The sequence below is a fragment of the Nipponia nippon genome, unplaced genomic scaffold (genome assembly GCF_047370975.1).
Source record: "Nipponia nippon isolate SJK-2023a ecotype South Korea unplaced genomic scaffold, ASM4737097v1 scaffold_3, whole genome shotgun sequence".
NCBI lineage: Eukaryota > Metazoa > Chordata > Aves > Pelecaniformes > Threskiornithidae > Nipponia > Nipponia nippon.
Window position 1 is genome coordinate 40935640 of NW_028262347.1, and position 21150 is coordinate 40956789.

The window sequence follows — 21150 nt, forward strand, 5'->3', positions numbered from 1 at the left end:
AAGCACATTCTTCCACTGGTTCCTCAGTGAAAAGGACATGCCAGAGGACTGGAGGCCACTTCGTTCATGGTGTCTTCCTAGCATTGCCACTGCAGGTGCTGGATTAAGTCTACTGTTCTTCCCTACGTCTACGTCTTCTTTGCAGCGTGTGCTGTTTAAACTTGGACAAAGAAGGTAGATCAGACAGCACAAGCCCTTGCGTCACTGGGAAATGGTACAAATAATAACACTAAAAGGGCTTTCCTGTGCAATTTTTTATACTAGTGATAATACTATGGGCACTGGTATGTTAATGCCATTGGCGTGAATTAAATGAATGAAGAGGTTGGTGTTTCCAGAGGGACCCACAGAAAGGTTTGTACGCGATCTTCCTTTCAGATAGTTTCAAACTACAAGTGTAACAGAGATATGCAGCATTGGGCCAAATTCTATTTCATTCAAAATAAACTCCCCAGATCAAATATACTGGAGGTATCGGAAGCCTGAACACCCACTACTTTAAATATATTGATCCTTTCCTATTTCACTGAATTGCTTGCTAAAGTAGATAGAGTAAACACATAGTAAAAAAAGTACGTCATGTAATAAACGTTTCCACCACTAGAAAAAGGCAATTTTGCTGCATCAGAAAGCTATCCTGCAATATAAGGCAGTCTCTGGACATATAATGCTATCATAGTGTGTCCAACTGAGGAAACGGGAGAACAGAAGGGATGGACTTATGTCTCTGAAAGTATTCCAGAATCTCAAAGAGAAAACAGTATAGACTTGTTTTCTTCTAATCAAAGGAACTGAAATAAATAGATCACTACTCATCAAGCTAAGTTTTCAAACAATAAAAAAAATCTCGTAATATCATTGTCAGTTCAGGAATATTTGTTATATTCATTAGGAACATGTGCTAAAATAAAGCATAGGAAAATCCTTTGTTAAGGTTCACAGACCATCTGTGATCAAGATAGGGAACAGAACTGATGCAGCAAAGCATTTCATCATAAACCAATAGGACTAATATGTTTAGAGTCAGGCGCTTGCAGAAGTTTGTTAAACTGGGATAATAAATTGATAGATTCACAAAGCACTTCTGTATACCATACCTTCTAACAGTTGTTTCCAGTAATACTCAAATGTGTTCACAAGCTTTATGAAAAACATAGTCCTTGTTCTGAAGTTACAGATGGGGAAGGAAGACGATAGTTCTTAAGTTCAGTTTTGCACAGCATGCGAAGTGTACAAAATGCTTAACTTGAAATAATTTATTTTTTTTTAAATAAATTCAGCATGCCCAGTGAAATACCAAATCAATCTTGAAAGCTTAAAGTAATACTTTGTATGCTCTGAAAAGGTCAAAACATTTTAGCGTATTATGAATACATTTAATTGGTGTCACTGTCCTTGAGAAAAAACACAAAACTAAAGCCTATCCACACATATTTAATAAATCTAATATTTAAAGCATCATTCTGTGTTCTATTCTTTTCAGTGAGGCAGCTGGATATTTACTTTACTCTTCATCATTTGTTGCTGCATAGTCCACAATCCAAATCCTGCTATGAATGTTTTTTCTATAGTATTAATCACTAACATTTTTGACTGCCTCAAAAATGTTATGAGTTCATCTGTGTAGCAACTTCTGTGGTATGAAAATGATTGTTTGCAATTTGGTTGGCATTCTCGCAGGTGACTACTAATTTTGGGTGCTCTACTTGAGACAGGCATTTACCTGCAGTATTAAGCTTTTTTTTCTGTTTTCTGTAGACTACCTAATGATGCTATCAGCATAAAATTTTACAGTCTTACTATTTTGTAATTTCTACAGGTGTGAATATTATTCAAGGACCTTGCAAGTAGCTATACTTAGGACAATGTTAACAATGTTTCCAGATTTTTAATCTCATATATTTGATAGTATGTTGTCTTCAATCAGTTTTTGGTTATTAAAAAGACATGTTTAACAAAGAAGAATTAAAAAAATGCGTATATTATTATTTAAGTTTCAAGCTATATTATTCATAATGAATTCTATTAAGCACAAAAACTAAAAAGGCAGCTGATAAAAAGCAGCAATATTCTCTTAAGTAAATATATGTATATATGAAAATTCTTGCGGAGTGTAACAAGGAAAGTAGAACATGAAAGTTCATATCCAAGTATAGTGTTTTCTCCTGTCATAACTAAGTAAAAGAAAGTAAAAATCAAGATCATCAAAATGGTTTTTCTTCTTTCATTGCTGTATTAGCTGTTAGACAAACAATACTTGTCTCCAAACAGAATTTTAATAATGTCATCTGTTCAGCTTTTAAAAACCAATGGCCAGCTCCCTTTATCTTTCTTCTTGCCTCCACTATAAACAATATTTCTTATCCTGTAAAAAAGACTGCTGGGGGAGGTGAAATGGATTATTCCATGGTCAGATCAGCATTTCCTATTAATGTTATACCACTAAGAAAAAAGTAGAGCGTAACGAAAACAGAGCCCTCACAAACACGAATAATGTTTTCAGGAGTTAAGAGAAATGGAGAGTGCTATCTCAGAGATACAAAAAAGAGGCAGAAAAGCAAAGCGGAACAGAAAGTCTGCTTCTAAAATCTTCATGAAAATTTGGAAATTTTATGCTATATTATGGCAAATCTACTAAATTCTAATGTATTTGTAGGAAAAAAATGAATATAAAAGAGTGATTAGCATGCTATGTACAGTAACATGCTATTATCTTCAGTTTGTCATGCTGCCTTTAATCATCTCACATTCCTGTCTCCTATTAAATCAGATTTATTTTTACTTCTAGGCTCTGTGCTGGTCGTGCTTTGCATCTTATAGATCTAGGTAAAAGGTAAGAAGAAACTCTTCTTCTAAATATTGGGCATCATATAATTCTAACTTTTTTTTTAATTTAAACTCAGATTTTTCTTATTTCAAGCATGTATTTGTATGGGAAAGTGTGGGGAAAAGCTTTCAGGTCTATTTGTCTCAAGCAAATGTTACTTGCCATTTTTTTAATTATCAAGCTTCTCAATATTATTAAGTATGAATGAAGAATGTGTTTCTTTATAAGTGAAAATTGTTTATGAAATGTATGTATTGCATGTATTAAATATGCATAATACTCTTAGTAATTCAAGATGGCATTTTAAGTACGTGAATTCTAAATTCACAATATTGTAAACATCTAGATGGACATTTAAATTAAAAAAAAAAAAATGCCCATTAGAAATGGTGTGATTTTTTTTTATTCCAGGACCTAGTAAAAACAAAGGGCAACATCTAGAAAAGAGGACTTTAAACATAGTATTTGAGCCAATGACAGTAACTGCTGTAGCCACTACTTTCAAAAACGTGGCTACTTCTTTCAGTTTCTAAATGTAGAAAGAAGTCTAACTTCAGGTTCCATTCTTTTTAATTTCCTAATCTATGTGTAACATGTAATGTGTACCAAGCAACTGCAGGAAAATTTGTTGTTTTCATATAATCGAAAACACTGGAAGAGGGATGTATGAAGCCACATTTAACAAAAGTCTCAGAGCTGAAAGAGGAGTCAAAGCCAACAGTATTCATGCAATGGTTGTTACAGATTTCATGATTAGAACCACCTTTCTCATGCCAGGCATTGAAAGCAGTACTCTCTTTTGCTTTTTTTCTTCTCACGTAAACTCCAGCAGTAGCATCTGTGGCTTTAAGCCAAGATGCAAGGTCTGTGGCTAAGCCATTGCAACAGTCTGGCATGCCTCTCTCTAAATCAGCACAAGTGCTACTTAACGCAGGTATGGGATCTATGAAGAAAGCTGAAGGGTCCTTTAGGGCTCTGCAAACCTGCCCCCTCTTCACACCACCTTGTGTGTTACCACTTATCATGGTCCCATGGTTGTACGGTCCCACGGATATCCGCCAGGGCTGTATGATTCCTGCAGGAACCTTTGTTTCTCCACCAGAAATTCCAGTATCAGTCTGTTACAGTTTAGAAAACAAAAAGTGAGCAATAAATTAAATAAAGCAATTTATTGCAGTTAAGGGTGTATTTGAATGAATAAATTTATGGGAGTTGGTTATACCTAAACAAGCAGCTACTTGTTCAGACACCAGTCTAAGTAGAGTTGATCTTGTTCTGGTTGAAAAATTTGGTTACTTAGATTTTGGCAGGAGGATCTAAGCAATGTCTTATTGGTGTTATCCTTCGAAATGTGTCCTGTTCTTACAAAGCAGCCCAGCGACTGAGGCCCTGATTTTTAGATTTCAAATCCAGATCTCAGATGGAGTTTTAATGAAAATTTGGGAGGTAAAAAGGAAGACTAGATATACCAAAGTCGGTCCTGCTACATTAGTTTTAAAGTTTTGGGCATCTCTAGTTCAGATAAAATTTGGGTGTTCCCAGTCTTTGTTATCAATAAATATAGCAGAAAATAAGGCAAAGCCTTATCTAAGGCACCTGGTCCAAATTCTGGCTCTAACTGCCTGGAGCCAATACATTGTAAACACCCAAGTGTTAACTTTAACCTCTGGAATAGGCCTGCTGTCTTCAGCTAAAACCAAGTGTCTGTGTATCTTTGCAGAATATGGTCCCTAGTTTAGACAGCACCTGAAGAAGCAGCTCTGAGTGATAACTGAGTATTTATTTCACAGTAACACAAAAATATATCTAAGTTTCTCTTGCAAAAGAATCCACAAGCTGGACTGCATTCACATCCTGTTAGAAACTTACTCCAGGTGCTGAATGAAAAATAAGAGAACATGCCTCAAAGATGAATGGGTGCCAACAAGCCAGAAATAGTCTTAAATTCAGTAGGGAAATTATCAACTCTTACACCAAGATTATTCAGTTGAATTTTTGAGCTTAAAAACTACTCCTGTTCTATGTAAAAGATGTTTTAATTCACTTTTTCCTATTACTTTGCCTCTCACTGAATATTTAAATAAATATTCTGTTCTGCTGCTTCAAGTCCATGAAAACAAGCACCTGAGGTTATTGCTGTTCATGAGGTGATTCATCTGTACCAGTGTTTGTAAACTTGAAGGTTTTTGGTCTACCTTCCACTGAACGTATGTTGAATATATAAATGCTACTTCAAAATTATCATCTGTCATGCCTAAAGTCTTGTTTATTTCAGAGGCAGCTGCCTCAAAATGAAGGGAGGGGTTTTGAAAAGTTGTGGAGCTTCAGGTCTTTCTGTGCTTTGTTGACAAAGCCTCTGATGTGTGGAAGTGGGAGGCACGGAGTCCTTCTAGTTAACTCGTGTTAGCGTCTTCATTTATACTCTAGTGTTTTGGGAGTAATTCTGGCATACCTGCGGAGAAGCTACCAGGCAGGTTTGGCTTGTTTTCATCCCACATTAACTTTAGGAAATGTTTCAAGTCTCTTTCTTCTAGTGTTAATGAACTTTGTGATGTTTCAACACATTTCCATGCAAGTACTCATTGGTATCACCAATTATCAACCGATCTCATACTTTTAAGAGTGGTGTCATTCCGGTTTTCATTTCACAAACAGGCAAATTCTATTTATATTTAACCGATGTTTCTTCCTTTGGCACGTACGTTGTTGTTATTTGCACCCACCACGTCAAGCACTGAACGCTCTGGCGTACAGGCCAGCCGTGGGCCCCTGAGCCCAGCGGTGAGGAGATGGCTGCCTCGGGGATGGTCGCTTGCCAGCATGGGGTTTGGCGAAGGCCAGACCCCGGCCGCCCTGAGGACTGTTAGCAGGGAGCCCACCCGGGGATGGGAAGGCCCTGGGCGGGGGAGCGCAGCCCTAGCTCCGTACCGAGGCCTGTGGAGGGGCGAGGAGCTTGCGGGCGGGAGGCCTGCGGGGAGAGGCCGGCCCAGAGGGGTGGGGTGCCCCTCGGGAGCGCCGCGGCTCGGGGCGCAGGGCGCGGCCCTGGCTGCCGGGGAGGCCGGCTGGCTCCGTTCAGCTGCCGCAGCCGAGCGGCCGCCTCTCCCTGCCAAGGGGCAAGGGACGGGGCCGCCCGTGCTGTAGCGCTGCGGCGTCTGGCGGAGGGCGGCGGCCGCCCCATCCCAGAGAGGGGAAAACAGCGGGCGCCGGGACGGACGGGGAAGGGAGCGGAGGACACTGCCCGGGTGTGACCGCGCCGCTAGGCCGCCTCCTCTCTCCTTCCCTGCCGGCGGAGACACAGGCGGAAGGAGGCGTTGGCGCGGCGGCCGGCGGAGCATGCGCGGAGCGGCAGCGGGGCGGGATGGTGGCGGCGGCGGGCCGGAGGAGCTGGTCGGTGTCGGAGCCGGGCGGTGCGAGGCGGGGAGAGAGGGTGGGGGCTTCCAGCCACCGAGCGCCGCGCAGCCCAGCCCCGAGCGGGCGGGGGGTGGCCGCTGCCGCCTCCCTGTGAGCGCCTCGGTGTCGCCCGAGGTGCTGGCGGCGAGAGGCGGAGGGGGCGCGCCGGGCCGGGCCGGGCCGGGCCGGGCCGGAGGAGGAGGAGGAGGAGGAGGCGGCAGCAGCGGTGTCGCTGATGCGCTGGGCCTTGTGCTTCCCCCGCCAGGTGTTCTCCCTCTGGCTTCCTATGTCCTATTACCAGGAGGATTGCTTCAAAGAGTACCTCAAGATGATGGCGAATTTTGTCGTCCTGAACTTGCTCATTTGTATTTCACTGGCTTTCTGGATCGTGTCCATAACTGCAAGTACGTACTACGGTGAGTCCAAAGGCCGGGGGCTGGGGAGAGGGCGGCAGGGCATGGCGAGGGGCGAGCCGAGCCCCTGCGGGCTGGTGGGGATAGAGGGTTGGAAGAGGGGTGTGCACAGCCCCCGCCATCGTCAGTAGAGCTGAAAACCTCGGTCCTGACAGTAGCTGATCATGGCTTAAAAAGTGTTAACAGCCACAGTACCCTTCTTTGCAGCTCTGCCCGGGGATCCCGTTGAATTTAAAGTATTGGTATCCTTTGTGATTTATCTCCCTAAAAGAAAGCAAATAAGATAAAAATGGAAAAGCAAAAAAGAAAGAACGAGCTGATAGATGTCTTTCTCTATCAGGGGAAGTAGTGACAGGATGGGAGGAGCGTGCCAGCCTTCAAAACAGTTTTAGGAATGCACATGCAGCCTTTGAAGAGGGCGCGCAAGAAGCGTTCCTTGGTCGAGGACCAGAGAAATAGGGGAAATGGTACAGGGAGAGAGGGATGTGTCCGCGGAGTCTCTGGCATGGGTGTATCAGCTCTGTTCTGTTCAGGCAATTCAGGCAGACTGTGGGTTAGTTGTGTGTAGTTGCAGGGACACGAGCATTTTCTGTGGTCTATTATTTCAGTTCTAGCACCATTTTTACAGCAATGTGCAAAAGCCGCAGTACTGTCTTCAGCATCAGTTCAAGCCGAGAAGAGTTTAACTGCTTTCCCAGGACAGGTAAAGACCTCAGCCAGTTTCACGCAGGAAGAGCTCCAGTGTCATTGCAGTGTTGCTGAGGGTGCCTAGGGATGCGGTATGAACACCCTTAACTGCTTAATGTCATCCTGGATCCAGAAGAAACTAGGATAAATATCCCACCAGTATAAGCTGACTTTTGCAGTGGCAGTTGGATGTTTCTGCTCAATGTTTTTCAGTGCTTTGGGTTTTAGGGTGGTATATGAGTCCTGGTACAGCATTAAATCTGTGTTGTCTGGATACTTCTACTTTGGCTTGTAGTGAGATGCCAGACACATAGAAGGTATACAGAAGCAGGCTTCACAAACAGGTTTTGTTTGTGTCATTTAGAGCTAGCCAAGTTGGATTTAAACATGCAACTTCATTTGTGCATGTCTGCTCTCTATAGGTATAGCTCTCCTGAGTTTTGCCTCTAATTAGGGTATTCTCGTCCTCGCCATCTAATGTGATTGAGAATTGACAGCGTAGAGTGGAGAGGCCTGATATCAGGTGAACCAGGATAGGGACTGATACAAAAGAGGAGACTGCAGACAAATCCTCCTTTTTGTAGAGAATGATTATGGGAGCAAGAAGGACATGAGAACTTTTGTTGTCCGTTTGCCTGAGACTGCGGAAAGACCTTGGCTTGAGGTGGTGAATGAAGCGTATAGTAGGAGTGGGCTTAATGAAGTGGGAGTGATAACTTATTTGAGTTCAGCCCATAAAAGCGATAAAATTCACAGTCCTTAACCATAAATATAAAAATACTACAAACATAGATTTATTAATTTACAGCTTATAGTTCATAGTAGTGCTTAAGCACCAGTGACCAAAATGTTGATAAAATGGGAGTGTTGAAGAATCCATAATAAACCGATTAATGTGTTCTATCTTAGTCTTAATTGCTTACATTTAGTAGTAATTTAGTACCAATACTTTTCGTCCTCCCACACCCCAAGGAAATACAAAAAGGTCAGTTTAAAAATGACCTTAAAAAGATTAAAATTCTGTTTGTTAACCAACCAAAAAGAACCCCTTTGTGTTCTGGTGTTACTCACACTCAAGTTAATATCAAGAACCTTCTTGGTTTGTGATTAGCAATACCAGCCTAAGAGCACTAGAGATCTCTGCATACACAGCTGGTGCTCGTCTTTTGAGGTTTTGAGTCAGCTCTTGGCTGCAAGACTCCCTTGCACACCTACGGCCTTGGGGCTTTTCAGTACACAGAAGAGAAGTTTTCGTCTTGTGAATCTTTGTGCTTGCAGTGACAAGTGTTTTACTGTGAAATATGGTTGCCCTACTTTGTACCAGGGAGCCTGTCTATCTGCAAAGGTCTAGGTACTGCTGATGCAGAAGTTTTTGGTGAAAACCATAATGTTTAGCTTTCCAGCCAGACAGCTGTTTGCCTGTGTGAAATCTTTCTTCTATGAGTTTGAAACCCACTTTAATTCTATGCTTGTGATGTCTTACACTTGTATAGCAGATGTGATAAATAACTTCTCATGGTTTTGTATGTTTTAGCTCAAAAGCTACATTAATGATTAGCTTTATTTTTAAAAAGTTTGTGGTTTTTTTTAAAACAAAAACTGTCACTTGAAATCTTACTGAGATGGTCATCAACTTAAAGTATATTTTTGAGAGCCTTACACCAAGTTCAAAAGGATTGAAAGGACTGATTTTTTTAGAAAGCATTCATGCCACTTTCACCTAGTAGACTGGCTTTCTTGTCATTTTTCTGGTAGTGAAATTCTGTCAAAGTAGTGTAGTTCAGGATGTAATCAATAGCTTTCTGTCTCTTTGCAAAGACGGAAGAGTTTTGAACTGTAGTATTAAGGAACGATTTCTTCTCAGACTTCTAAATTTCATTAGTATTCTATAAGATGTACTTTTGGCATCTTTTGCAATGAAATTTGTGTCTTCCAATTTAGAGTCAAAGTGAGGTGATAGAATATAAAGGTTGTAAGAATCTTACTGCTAAGGCACTAATTTATTGAGTCCGTTTTATGATTAAAATAATATACCTTTTAACTGGACTATAAGAGCTCCTTTATTAACTTTATTACCTGCTTTTATTTGAGGAAGTGTTCTGGAATTTTAGAAGGAAACAAATATGTTTAGGACACTGATAAATTGTCTCCTTAGAAGGTAAGTTGCTATGGACACTAGTGCTGTATGGAATAGTGTGGAATTATGACAGCTGAGTGGGATATTGTTTTCCTGTTTTGCAAGCTTGTTTAAATTCAGATCATAGTGACTTGAGTGACTAAGCAAAGGGAATAAACTGGGAACTCAAGAAAAAAACTTTTTAGAAGGCTCTGTAGACACTTTGATGAGAAAATAGCTTAATTTTTTGTCTTCAGTTTTGTTTGTAAAAGTAAACCATTTATAGTTTTGAAAACCGGCATATTTTTGTTTGGGAGTTGTTCAAGTGGTCTGTCTTGGCAGTTTAATAATTGTCAGTGAAGAATATCATTAAAAGCAATCCTTTCTTGTAAAAAGTTTTGGGTTTGACTCATTTCCAGTTAAATACTTCAACACATTCTAAGTTGGGTTTATTTTCTGTGTAACAAGGAGGATAACAGGGAAGCCATTTTTGCATAGATGTTAATACTAGACCTGAAATAATTTATTTCTCTTCAGTTCCCAAAAAGCAGTGTACTTTCCTAGTATAGACGGTTTGATTACGTAGAATTGCTTTCATGTGAAACCAAGGAATCGATAGATTTAAACCATGCAATGTATTGCAATTGTTAGCTCTGTGAGAAAACCCATAATCTACAAGCATTTTAATAGCTGTAACACAGGAAGCTCAGTTTGATTAAATTATGTTGACCACTAAACAAAATAAAGAGGAAGCTCAAAGCTGTCTTGTTAATTTTGCCACCCCTAAATTCACCTATACTGTTCACTTAGCAAATATCTAAACCTAAAATCCATACCCACGTGAAATCACAAGGCAGGACTTGAGTAATGTGGCAATTCGGTTGCAGCTGCTGTCAGAGAACAAAAATCAATGAAAAGGATTCCCCCACTATGTGGGGCGTATTACCTTATAGAAAAAGAAGGGTATCTCCTAGCTTAAATACCTTTTTTCAGTCTATGCTGAATATACCATGCCACAAATAAAATAATTTCGCATGCAAACATGTTGTGCAAGCAAAAGGAAATTCTCTTGACAGTAAATCTGTTTGATTGTGCTGTTCTAGATAGAATTTAGAAAAAATAAGAGGGAGGACAGTGGAACGTAGAAGTGGAAAAGAATTAGTCTGGAGAATCCTCAGAGAAGGAAAAATTTCTGAGAGTAAATGTGTATTACAAGACATGAAATTGTTGGATGTAGCTTGCTTTTCAACAAGTCTCTGCAGTGCTTCAGACCAAGGTGTGCAGTTAGTTGTCTGTGCTTGCTTGAGGATAAATATTCAGGTGGAAACCAGACTATATAACACCCGACTTCTATGTCATGTGGCTACCTTTCCTTAAGTACAAAATTTATAGTGTATATTGTTCTTTATTAAAAATAATGATTTGGGGAACCCAGTGGCTTGGTGAAATAAGTTTAATTTTTAAAGTGTTCCTAGTTTCCTTTGCATGTTTCTAGGACTAGCCCTTTTGGTGAAAAATGTAGGGTTAATAAAGTCAGCTTTTTGAAAGGCCTTTTTCAGTGCATCTAAAACCAGAATTCAGTTCTGTGGGTGGCTGTGGAGATGAAAATTATAACTGTTTTTAAAAATGGATTGGGCAAATATATGGGGGATTTTAGAAATGCCAACATAAAAGTTCCCAATAAAACAGGGAACATCATTCTGTATCTGTTCCTTATACTCTTTCCTTGCACATGTGCAGCTCACCACTGCCAGATTGGATTCAGAGTCAGACAGATGTTTGGCTTGGTCCAGTTTGGAAGTTCTCCTATTTTCAACCAAGTATAGTGTGGAAACAATCAGAACATTTTGGATACTAACAAAAGGGGAATATTTCTTTTTTAAAACTGTGAAAGAAGGCCAAGCATCTAAACTTCCTTTCTTGCATCAGTGTAAATTATCAGTGATGCTGTGGTTAAACTGATGATTTGTTCATAGACCAGCAGGACAGAATCAGTGTACGAAATAAATGGATATATGAACTGCAGGACTTAGTGCTAGTTTTATTAGATGACATCAAGTATCGCTGTAGGTCAACTAAAAACATAATGTATTACAGAATATGTAAGTTTTCGAAACTAGAATAAAAAGGGGTATAGTAGTAATATTAAAGCTATAGAAATACAGCCATTAGCTAGCTAATATGCATGCTGACGTCTTCTCTCCACATAGACATGAAACTAATTCTGAAGTCTTCTGTCAGCCAATTAGCAGCAGTCCTTCTATTAACATAGTGTAAAATTTTAATTGATGGCATAGACAACAAAGTGACAACATTAGGCACATCCTAGGAATAATTCAGCATACACAGATAATGAAAAAAGTTGCCTGCTTTTCATAGCCAAAAGCTACCAAGCTAAAGCTTTTGATAAACAAGAATGACTTTTCCTAAAAACACCGGTATTTGGCATGACTTGAAACACAAAGTAAAGCTTCCAATATATTGATCTAATTTTCCTTCCATTACAATGCTAAACAGCATTAGTGACCATGGACAGTGTTGTTCATTCCCTTCATTGCTGCCATACTCATTTCATCAAAAACTTCATTAAAAAAAAAATCATAGTAATAACAATTAAAAAATTCAGATTTGTTATTGTAGTTACCAGAGAATCAGTCATAACATGATCTATGAGGGAAGCTCTTGCATCAGTTTATTTAAGGTTGCTTTGCCGTCTCTTTACATGTTTTGTTAACTGGAATTTTAGTTTGAATCTTATTCATATTTGAAACTGAATTCTACGTAACTTACTGTGGATATATGGGTTGGGTTTTTTTCTAAAATCTGAACTTACCTGTTCTATCCAAATCAAGTTTCAGCTGGTCTTAACATTTTGAATGTTAATTTTTGGAGCTTATAAATCCCCTTTAGAATGGAAAACATCACCCTGTTTATTTCTTGACACATTTGCTATTTCTTTGTAATTAATTTTAGTTAATGTATTTTCTTTTTTCTGTGAAAGCTGAATAGAAAAATTAAATAGATAATTGCAGATATTTTGGTCTTCCATTCATAAGAGTATATTTCTTCTAAAGGGTAAAAAGCTTAATCTCTATTAAGATCAGATTTAAAATATATACTAGAAGGTAATTACTTTTAAGATATAAAGGTATTAAAAAGGCTTATAAGGATCATCTGTAACCATTTAATTTGATTTATCAGGTACTTTACGACCCATTTCTCCATGGCGCTGGCTTTTTTCAGTCTTTGTTCCACTAATGATTGCTACACAGGGTTTTAAGAAGAAGAGTCTTGATCACAGTGGTGCATTGGGAGGTATGTTTTTTCTGAGACTACAGCTAAACATTTAATAAACTAAATTAAGGTCCTTTTTATTGTGCATAATATTCTTTTAAGACTTTCCTACCTAGTTCTATTATAATAAAAGTATAAATGTAAGCAGCCTACCTGTCTGGTAGGAAACCAGTAAAGATAACAAAGTTCTCCTTTCTGTAGTATGAGCAGTTTTAGGCATTTTTTGCCTTCGAAAAATGAGAAGAAAATTAAATCTGTATTTCACTTCAAGCAAATGACTGTTTCAACAAAGGTTTTTCTTGACCACGTGAGGAAAAACCACAGCGTAGTGTACGATAGTGTTCGTTGGAATCTGATGCAAGATTTCTGTGTGAGGTGATTCACCTTTGTCTTGTGACATTGTCTGAATTGATGGTCAATGGAAAGAAACAGGACCTCAAATCCTTTCCTTCCATGTCACCCATTTTGCAAATCTTGTTCTGCCTGTGAGTTAAGGGAAGCATTTTCTAAATTAAAAAAAAAAAAAAAATCTTTTCTCTTCTGCTGTGTTTTTACCTCTTAATGTAACAGCTCTGCTAGGCAGCTTATATTGGCATTGGCTTTAAGTGCGGACAGTTTGAAAAGAAAATGAAGAACAGAAGGGAGAAGTAGCAGCTGTTAACCTGGATAACCCTCTTCCATCTCTTATCTTAGAGACCTTGGGGGAGGGATTTGATTCCCAAACTGAATATAAACTTGCTGATGGAGACACAGCCACAGCTGTGTATATACTTCTTATACAAATAATCGTATTCTTCAGGCAGGTGCTTAAATTTCAATTAGATATCCTTTGGCTTTTTTTTTAATTGGTCTGTCTTTTATTTTTGCACAGTGTTACTGATTTGTGGCAAGAGAAGGTCTTAAAGAATCACACACTTCAGCAGTAGCAATGAAATTAGCAATAAAATTTAAAGAGAAAATTATAAAGATAACTGATTTTTTTAGTCAAGATGTCACTAGAATTCTCATACAGGTAGGTATTAGGCGCTTCAGTAATTCTCTTATGCATGATTGCGTTAGGTTTATCATGAAGACACTCTTCATATTCAAGAGATTCAAAATACTTAATTGCTTTGCAAAGCAGACACTGTTACATGAAGGAACTTTATACACTTTTTTTTTCTTCATAGGATTGGTGGTTGGATTTATCCTTACAGTTGCAAATTACAGTTTCTTCACTTCTTTGTTTGTATTTTTTGTTACTTCTTCAAAACTTACTAAATGGAAAAAAGATGTAAAGAAGCAAATAGATTCAGAATACAAAGAAGGTAAGCCATAACATTTTAATTCTTTAAGATCCCTTGTGGAGAATAAATACTGCATATTCCTCTTCCTTTCAAAGGGTCAGATGAGATGTAACATGCAGAGTAGGAAACACTGTTGTCGTGCCTCCCCTCCACCCTTATCCCTGTGAACATTAGCAAGCAACTTTGCTTTTGCTTCTCTTCTATTTAATAAATTGCTATCTAGTTTCTGATTTGAAAGCGTGTCTTTTTAAATTTAACTTTATATAAGTGTATTTGGCTTTTGTCTCATGCTGTTGCCTGTCAAAGTGTTTTGCCTGAAAACACTAAAATTTAATTTTTGTCACTTTAGGTGGACAGAGGAATTGGGTGCAAGTATTCTGTAATGGTGGTGTTCCTACTGAGCTGGCTCTCTTGTATATGATAGAAAATGGACCTGGTGAAATTCCGATAGACTTTTCAAAGCAATACACAGCATCATGGATGTGCTTATCCCTTTTGGGAGCTTTGGCATGCTCTGCTGGTGATACATGGGCTTCAGAGATCGGTAGCGTTATGAGTAAAAGCAAGCCAAGGTTGATAACAACCTGGGAAAAGGTTCCAGTAGGTGAGTTGTTACCTGTTCTACATGTTCTTGTTTTAATATTTTGTTGGTCTGTTTTGAATTATGCATCCAACTTGAAAAGTTCAACAAAAGGCCCAGAAAAACAAACATCAGAAATCTGGGATTAGAAAATACTGGCAGGAGTGCATTCTCTCAAATGGAATTTACTCAGTTGTGTTCCTGCTGTATCTCGTTGGTGGGATGCACCAACATAGCATCCAGGGAGCTAAAATCATTCCTAGTGAATGCTGTCACTTCTCATCTCTGGTATTATTAAAGGTGTTTAGTCTGCCGATAATATAACGAATACAAGTTATCATCTGAATTTTTCAGACGTTAAAATTTTAATCAGTAGAAGAATATATATATATATATATATATGTTCAATACAGACACTCTGGAAAATTAACTTCTTAACCAAAAGTCTCATTTCCTTTAACATCTTACCACGGGTGGGTAAAGTGAACCTTCTGTCTGTGAAACCTTGTCTGCACAGTGGATGACATTGCTACCTTAAAGCAGCATGTCTTTTCTCAGTCTTGCTGGCATGTTGAGCTGAATTTTAGATCTTGTGGGATAGAATTTAAATGTGTGGGCATTTTTTTTTCTTTTTTTAAGTGTTCTTCAGATCTTTATTCAGTGAGCTGTCAAACATCTTCCTTTCTATGGATTTTGTTCCTTTTAAATTTGTTGGTGAAATATATCTTGGTATACTTGTTCTGAAAGAGGCATTGTTTTAATAACATGCACGTTCAAGCTCTGTATTTTTGGAGCAAATATCTTCTTCTCCTGCCCACTCCCCCCTTACAGCACACAAATGCCAGGTGACATTGCAAGGTGTGCTATCTGGTTTTATTTAATTTAATGCTAGTGATTATGTCTAGATAACTAGCCTTAGAGAAGGGAAAAGTAATAGTAATAGGCTCTAATGGTACAGGTTAAGCTTCTCAGCAGCATAATGGGAATTGTAAATAAAAGCTGTGGTAGCAAAGCCTTGTGGATATAAGAGGGGAAGATCACTGTGAACACAGTTTTGATTTCATATAAAACATATATCAGTCTTTCAGGAAAAGTTTGTAAATCAGCTTGGTTTTGTTTGATTTAGGTACTAATGGAGCAATTACTTTAGTGGGCCTGCTCTCAAGTTTGCTTGGGGGCATGGCAGTTGGTATAGCCTACTTCATAACACAACTCATTTTCGTGACTGATCTGGAAGTATCTGCTCCGCAATGGCCCATTATTGTGTTTGGTGCAGCAGCTGGCTTACTGGGATCAATTGTTGATTCATACTTGGGAGCTACGATGCAATACAGCGGTAAGATTCTTCTCTTTTTTCTTTTTTTTTTTACCCTCTCCTAATGTTATCTAAAAATGGACTTGAATTTCCAGAAGGGCTGAGGATGTGATTTTTAAATGGAAAAAATACAGAATTAGCAACACAAAGAACAAAGGGAACCAAAGTGATGGACTCGATAATGAAAACAAGAGCAAGGGCAGTTGGTCCTTCTCCAGTTTTTGATTTGTTTATCTTATGTTACTGTCTTGTTGATGACTGAAAGAGACCAGAGATCTCCAACATGTTACCTTGGAAAAAGCAATTGCTGCCCTCTCCTTTTCTATATATCTAATTATGGTAACATTTTATAAGAGAAAATGTCAGCTTAATTTTATCCATTCACTCAGATTAAGTTGTCACTGCAGAAGCTCCATTTCTAACTGTGAAGACTTAGCAGTAGTCTCAACTTTAAGAATTAAATAAGAAAAGCTCCAGGAAAATGTGCACAATATTTTACTTTCTGTTTTTTTCACCACTTAAGAGAGTACTGTTTCCTATAAGTTAAGCTTATCACGAACTAGCTGTGACTTTAAAAGAAATCGTGTCTGTTTTTAAAAAAATTGTTGGCTGGCTGATTCCAAATTATTTCAGTATTTATTTACTCATTGCCCTTAAGGATCATTGTCTGTGAATAAACACTACAGACAATGTTTAGGCTAAACTGTAACCTTACCCTATGTTTAAAATTTGTTTCAAGACCTTATCTGACACTATTCTGTTTAACAGCTGGTTTACAGAGAGAATTTAAGTTTTCATATTTTGTTGTCAGTATACTTATTTGTTGGAAGTTGAGGTCTAAATGTGCAGTTGAACTGCCTCAGAGATACGAGTCCTTTAAATCTACCATTACAGTGAGAACTGCAAACTGTTGTTGACGCTGTGGATTTGGCTTTAGGGTGGTTTTTATGCTCTATTCCATGTAGTTCCCGGAAAGTCCAAAATATAATGGAGTGTTTAACCATTTGAGGAATTTTTAGATATTTCTGTACTAAAGAGGAAACACTTAAGCACTCAGACAATGTTTCATGCTCCTAATGAGGCAGATGCATTAAGAGAATGTGGCAAACCTAGCTAATGCATGCCTGCATTTATCAGCATCTATTTCTTCTTCACTTCAGATATTTTTCCATGCTCAGCAACTTACTTTGCTAGCTGCAGCAGGGACAGTATGCAAGTTCCACAATTTCTTTTACAAATTCATAAGCACTGCTGGAGTAGGTATAATATATACACATATATGCTATGGTATGTATATGCTGTGATATAGATGAAATAGTGCTGCTCATGTGGTGCACACTGTTAGGTTTTGTGTCCCTCCTCACTTTAATCCACTTTTCCAATCCGTGTTCAATGTGGTCTCATAAGAAATACTTCAATCTCTCTGCAGAGTCTGGAAAAACAATAAATAAATATGGTAGTGGTAATAAAGAATTGTGTCTTTTTTTTAAAAACATCATGCTACCACTGCTAATCCCTTCTGTCAGTGTTTTTCCTGTGGGTAATCTTCCTAGTTTTGGTTCGTGTAATAGTCTGGGATACCCACTGTTTCTAAGATAAAGTCCTTCCCTGCCCACACATTTATTAAGTAAAACTGTCTGAATAGCTATGCAGAATTAGATGCAAATTTTCCCATGTTATCAGTCTGAAGCCATACCTATTCTGTAAATAACAAAGCTAATGGAAGGACTTACTGTTACCTTTCCTACTTGTTTATGCTCTGAATCTACGCTTTATGTGCATTTGAGGTATATATTTTTAAAAATCTATTTACATTTTTTCTCTCAAGAAAACTGACGACTTTCTAAAACACAGCAAGTGTTAAGAGCTAAACTATCAGGCTTTGAAGTTTGATTTTTCTGTAGCTCTTTTGCATTATCCAAAGCTTGGTTTAAATGTATGGTTCAAAGGTAACTGTAATACCAGCTATATACCTGCCAAGCAGGTTTGTGGTGTGGGGTTTTTTGAAGTTGTGTCTGAGGTGCTGAAAATTTTGTAATAAAGCTGCAGCTCAAAATGAAATTTCCATGTTGTGGGTATTAGCAAATACTCCAATCTGCAGAGAAAAATAATGTTAATATAAAATGTGCTGATTTGTTTTGGAATATTTCTTCATGTCAACCTTAAATGTGTGCATATGCGTGCACCCAGTTAATACTTCACTATAGTGTGAGTTGGCATTAAAATCAAGCGTCCTAGAATTTTATGCTTTTTCAGCATATAAAATAATGCAGCTGGACAAAACATAGGATAACAGTGTGTATGCAGTAGCAGCTAATGAAACGGAGTGCTAGAATACTGCTAATACAGAGGCAGAGCAAGAAAAGGCTTAAGTAATAGGGAAAAAAAATCAGCTGCTGGTAGTATAAAACTGTTGTGTAAATAGAAATGTTAAATTCAGCCTCTGTAAGGAGCTTGTTTTCTGTCAGATGAATTAATAATGTTATTTTCATAATTTTCCTTTGAAAACAAATACATCTTCTTGACAAGAAATGCATGCTGCTAATCAGTTGTTTCTGTTTTGTTCAAAACAGCATCCTTTGCCTTAGAATGGCTCTTGGAATAGCTTTTTCCTCCTCTGACTTAGCTTGTGTTTGATTCCTTTCTCTGCTGTGGAACTAGGTAAAGAGACAAGTAGACCTGCCAGAGTGTAACTTTTCAAAAGAAGTAACTTCTAGCATGAAGTATTGCATTTATATCCAATTCTTCGAAGCTACCAGATTATACTAACTGTAATTTAGTTTAGTCTGTTGGTGACTTTTCTTACAGAGGTTTAACACCATAATGATAAACTAAATTTAGGAAGTTGCATACACTTGGTTACTAAGTTTCTTTTTAGCTTGGTTGGCTTTGTAAAATGAAGTCTTTTCTCTTTTCCCAGGTTTTGACCAAAATATTGGCATGGTTGTCAACCACCAAACAAAAGACTCCAAGCACATATCTGGAAAACCTATATTAGACAACAACGCCGTAAATCTTTTTTCTTCTATAATCATTGCTTTGGCACTCCCAGGTGTGGCGTGGTGTTTCTGGCCCAGGGGTTGAAATGGTTTAAGGTTTTCTGCATGCGGTTCATTTATGTTCAGTCTTACTCCAAGGCTCTGAAGAGTTCTCTTTGAACTCTCTTGGAGAGAGGAATCTGAAACTTCCAGGGATCCAAAGGACTTTCCACCTCAACTTATTAAGGCTGTAAGCTTCATATGGCAATTGGCATCTGTCAGGGCAAGGAAGGGGTTTTGCCAGTATGCTCTTGCTGCTCTTTAAATGGGTGTAGATCATTGCCAAGTGAGATGAAGCACTTCATTGTCCTTGTGGAGCTGAAGAGTTGGTGTCTACGTTCTCTGCAGTCCCCAGCATCTGGAAGGGCAAGAAGCTAGAAATAGAAGTCCAGTCTACATCAATCAGTGTGATGGAGCATTGTGGCGGTTGTCCAAGCCAGGCACAAAGTAGTCTGAAACTTTACGTAGGCACTGGTAACATGGGTGAAATGGGTGAATTCTGCTATTTCCCATAATCTACAGTACATAAGGTTTTATGGAAATATTGGGGGCAGGGGTGGGGGAGAGAGAAGTAAGCCTTGTTGCCTACTCTGTATCCTGATACTATCTCCACTTTCCTGAGAACAGAGTTGGTAAAAGTGATGCCACTGCGTAATGTTTGAAGCAAAAGACTAAATTTAAAATAAAAACTCACTAGTTTTTCCAATAAGAATAATAAATTGATCTGTACTTTTTTGACATCTTTATTTCTAAACTAATGATATTTATGAAGATTGTCAATACTGTGGTACTTATTAAATTATCTAAAAGATTACAGTTGTGAATTCACATTAATTTCTTTAGAAGTAGAACATTTTTTCCATAAGCATAGAATTGTTCCATAATGTTTAGCATTCTGACCAAACTGTACTCTTTGGTTCTCTCTCAGCAGTGGAAGTGTTTCCCATTTTGTTTGGGGTTGCTATTCAGAGATGACGGCCTCAACCAAAGAAGTTACAGAGGTGATCCTTGTAGTGAATGGGGAAAGTCTCACTTATAAACCATTTCAAAATGGGAATTTAACTTTTGGTGCTCAGGCTCCTGTGTTAGGTGATTCCATCTTCCATGATTAATTTATAAAAGAGGTGAAAGTAATTTAGCCAGCACGGATTGTACTTAAATTTTAGAGATACTCTCATAATAACCTGTGACTGTCAACATTCAGAAGGTAGGGCTCATACTGTTAACTTATAAAAACCTTTTCTTTTTTTCTTTAGAGACAGGTATTTTGTATTAAACATCTGATTTTTTTACGAATGTCTTGTGTATGTTGCCTGTCTTAATTCACTTGAATTGTGTATTATGTCACATTTTATGGGATATTCAAAAATTTTAACACCTTCCATGTTGAGTTTACTCTTTTGAAATCTAGTCTATATAAATCTGGAATTTATCACTGGAACTAGTTCACTGTATTATCCAATTATACAGATGAGATTTCAAACTAGTAAAAGCTTTCTGAAAAGAACAAATTGTGTGGCTGCTGTATGTCTGTTCCTGTGGACAAGCACAAAATTATAAAAGGAATATATGCACTTAAACTGTAACAATAAACACTCGAGATTTTTATGCATTGTTTCGATTTATGCTGCTTCTAAATAAACACTGTATTAGTTGTCTTTTAAGATTTTATTGATACTGTTGTGATTTCTAGAATTAAGAAAGGCACAATTTTTGTAAGATACTTTTTCTTTCAATTAAATGCCTTGGTTCTGTATTCTTTTGTTTCCTGAAACAAAGTATACTTCCAAACACCGAAGTGGACACGGTCAGCTTTTCACTATTTAAGATGGGTCTTGTTTGCAAAACAGCTTGGCATAGTGAGAAGACATCTGATTTTAAATTCATAGCTTTTCACTATTTAAGATGGGTCTTGTTTGCAAAACAGCTTGGCATAGTGCGAAGACATCTGATTTTAAATTCATAGCAGCATGAAATGCTTTGATCTGTTACCATATGAATGAATGTGATCTGAATGAACTCCTGCCAGCAGGACCTTTAAAGGCCATTATTCAGAATTTTGTATTTGTCATGTCTTAGTGATGACACTGAGTTGCTTTTGAAATTCGCACTCATAAATCTCCAGTATTTATATCTGAGCACTCTTGAATTCTAAAAAGGACAATGTTAACTCTGGGTGTATTATACTGAGTGGAGTATACTTT

The 21150-nt window shown here is 38.0% G+C and overlaps 1 protein-coding gene across 4 annotated transcripts; it reads left to right on the plus strand.

Annotated features, from left to right (window-relative positions):
• The first annotated feature begins 233 nt into the window (after positions 1-233).
• On the plus strand, positions 234-20610 carry TMEM19 (transmembrane protein 19). Of its 4 annotated transcripts, XM_087767627.1 has the most exons (9): positions 234-354; positions 2789-2833; positions 6483-6633; positions 7259-7333; positions 12635-12748; positions 13897-14034; positions 14363-14617; positions 15720-15929; positions 18829-20610. In XM_087767627.1, the coding sequence occupies exons 3-9, from the start codon at positions 6504-6506 to the stop codon at positions 18990-18992; spliced, it is 1086 nt and encodes a 361-aa protein (XP_087623753.1). In that variant the 5' UTR covers positions 234-354; positions 2789-2833; positions 6483-6503; the 3' UTR covers positions 18993-20610. The 4 variants fall into 4 exon arrangements, with proteins under 4 accessions (XP_087623753.1, XP_087623751.1, XP_087623752.1 ...); XM_087767625.1 differs by lacking the exons at positions 234-354; positions 2789-2833 and adding an exon at positions 6101-6214; XM_087767626.1 differs by lacking the exons at positions 234-354; positions 2789-2833; positions 7259-7333 and adding an exon at positions 6101-6214.
• The last annotated feature ends 540 nt before the right edge of the window (positions 20611-21150 follow it).

Excerpts from the sequence above, each read along its gene's own strand:
- TMEM19 (XM_087767625.1), top strand. The coding sequence starts at position 6,161 with ATGCGCGGAGCGGCAGCGGGGCGGGATGGTGGCGGCGGCGGGCCGGAG. Across the intron at positions 6,215-6,482 it reads GCGGCGGGCCGGAGGAGCTG|GTGTTCTCCCTCTGGCTTCC; the intron begins GTCGGTGTCGGA and ends TTCCCCCGCCAG. Across the intron at positions 15,930-18,828 it reads AGCTACGATGCAATACAGCG|GTTTTGACCAAAATATTGGC; the intron begins GTAAGATTCTTC and ends CTCTTTTCCCAG.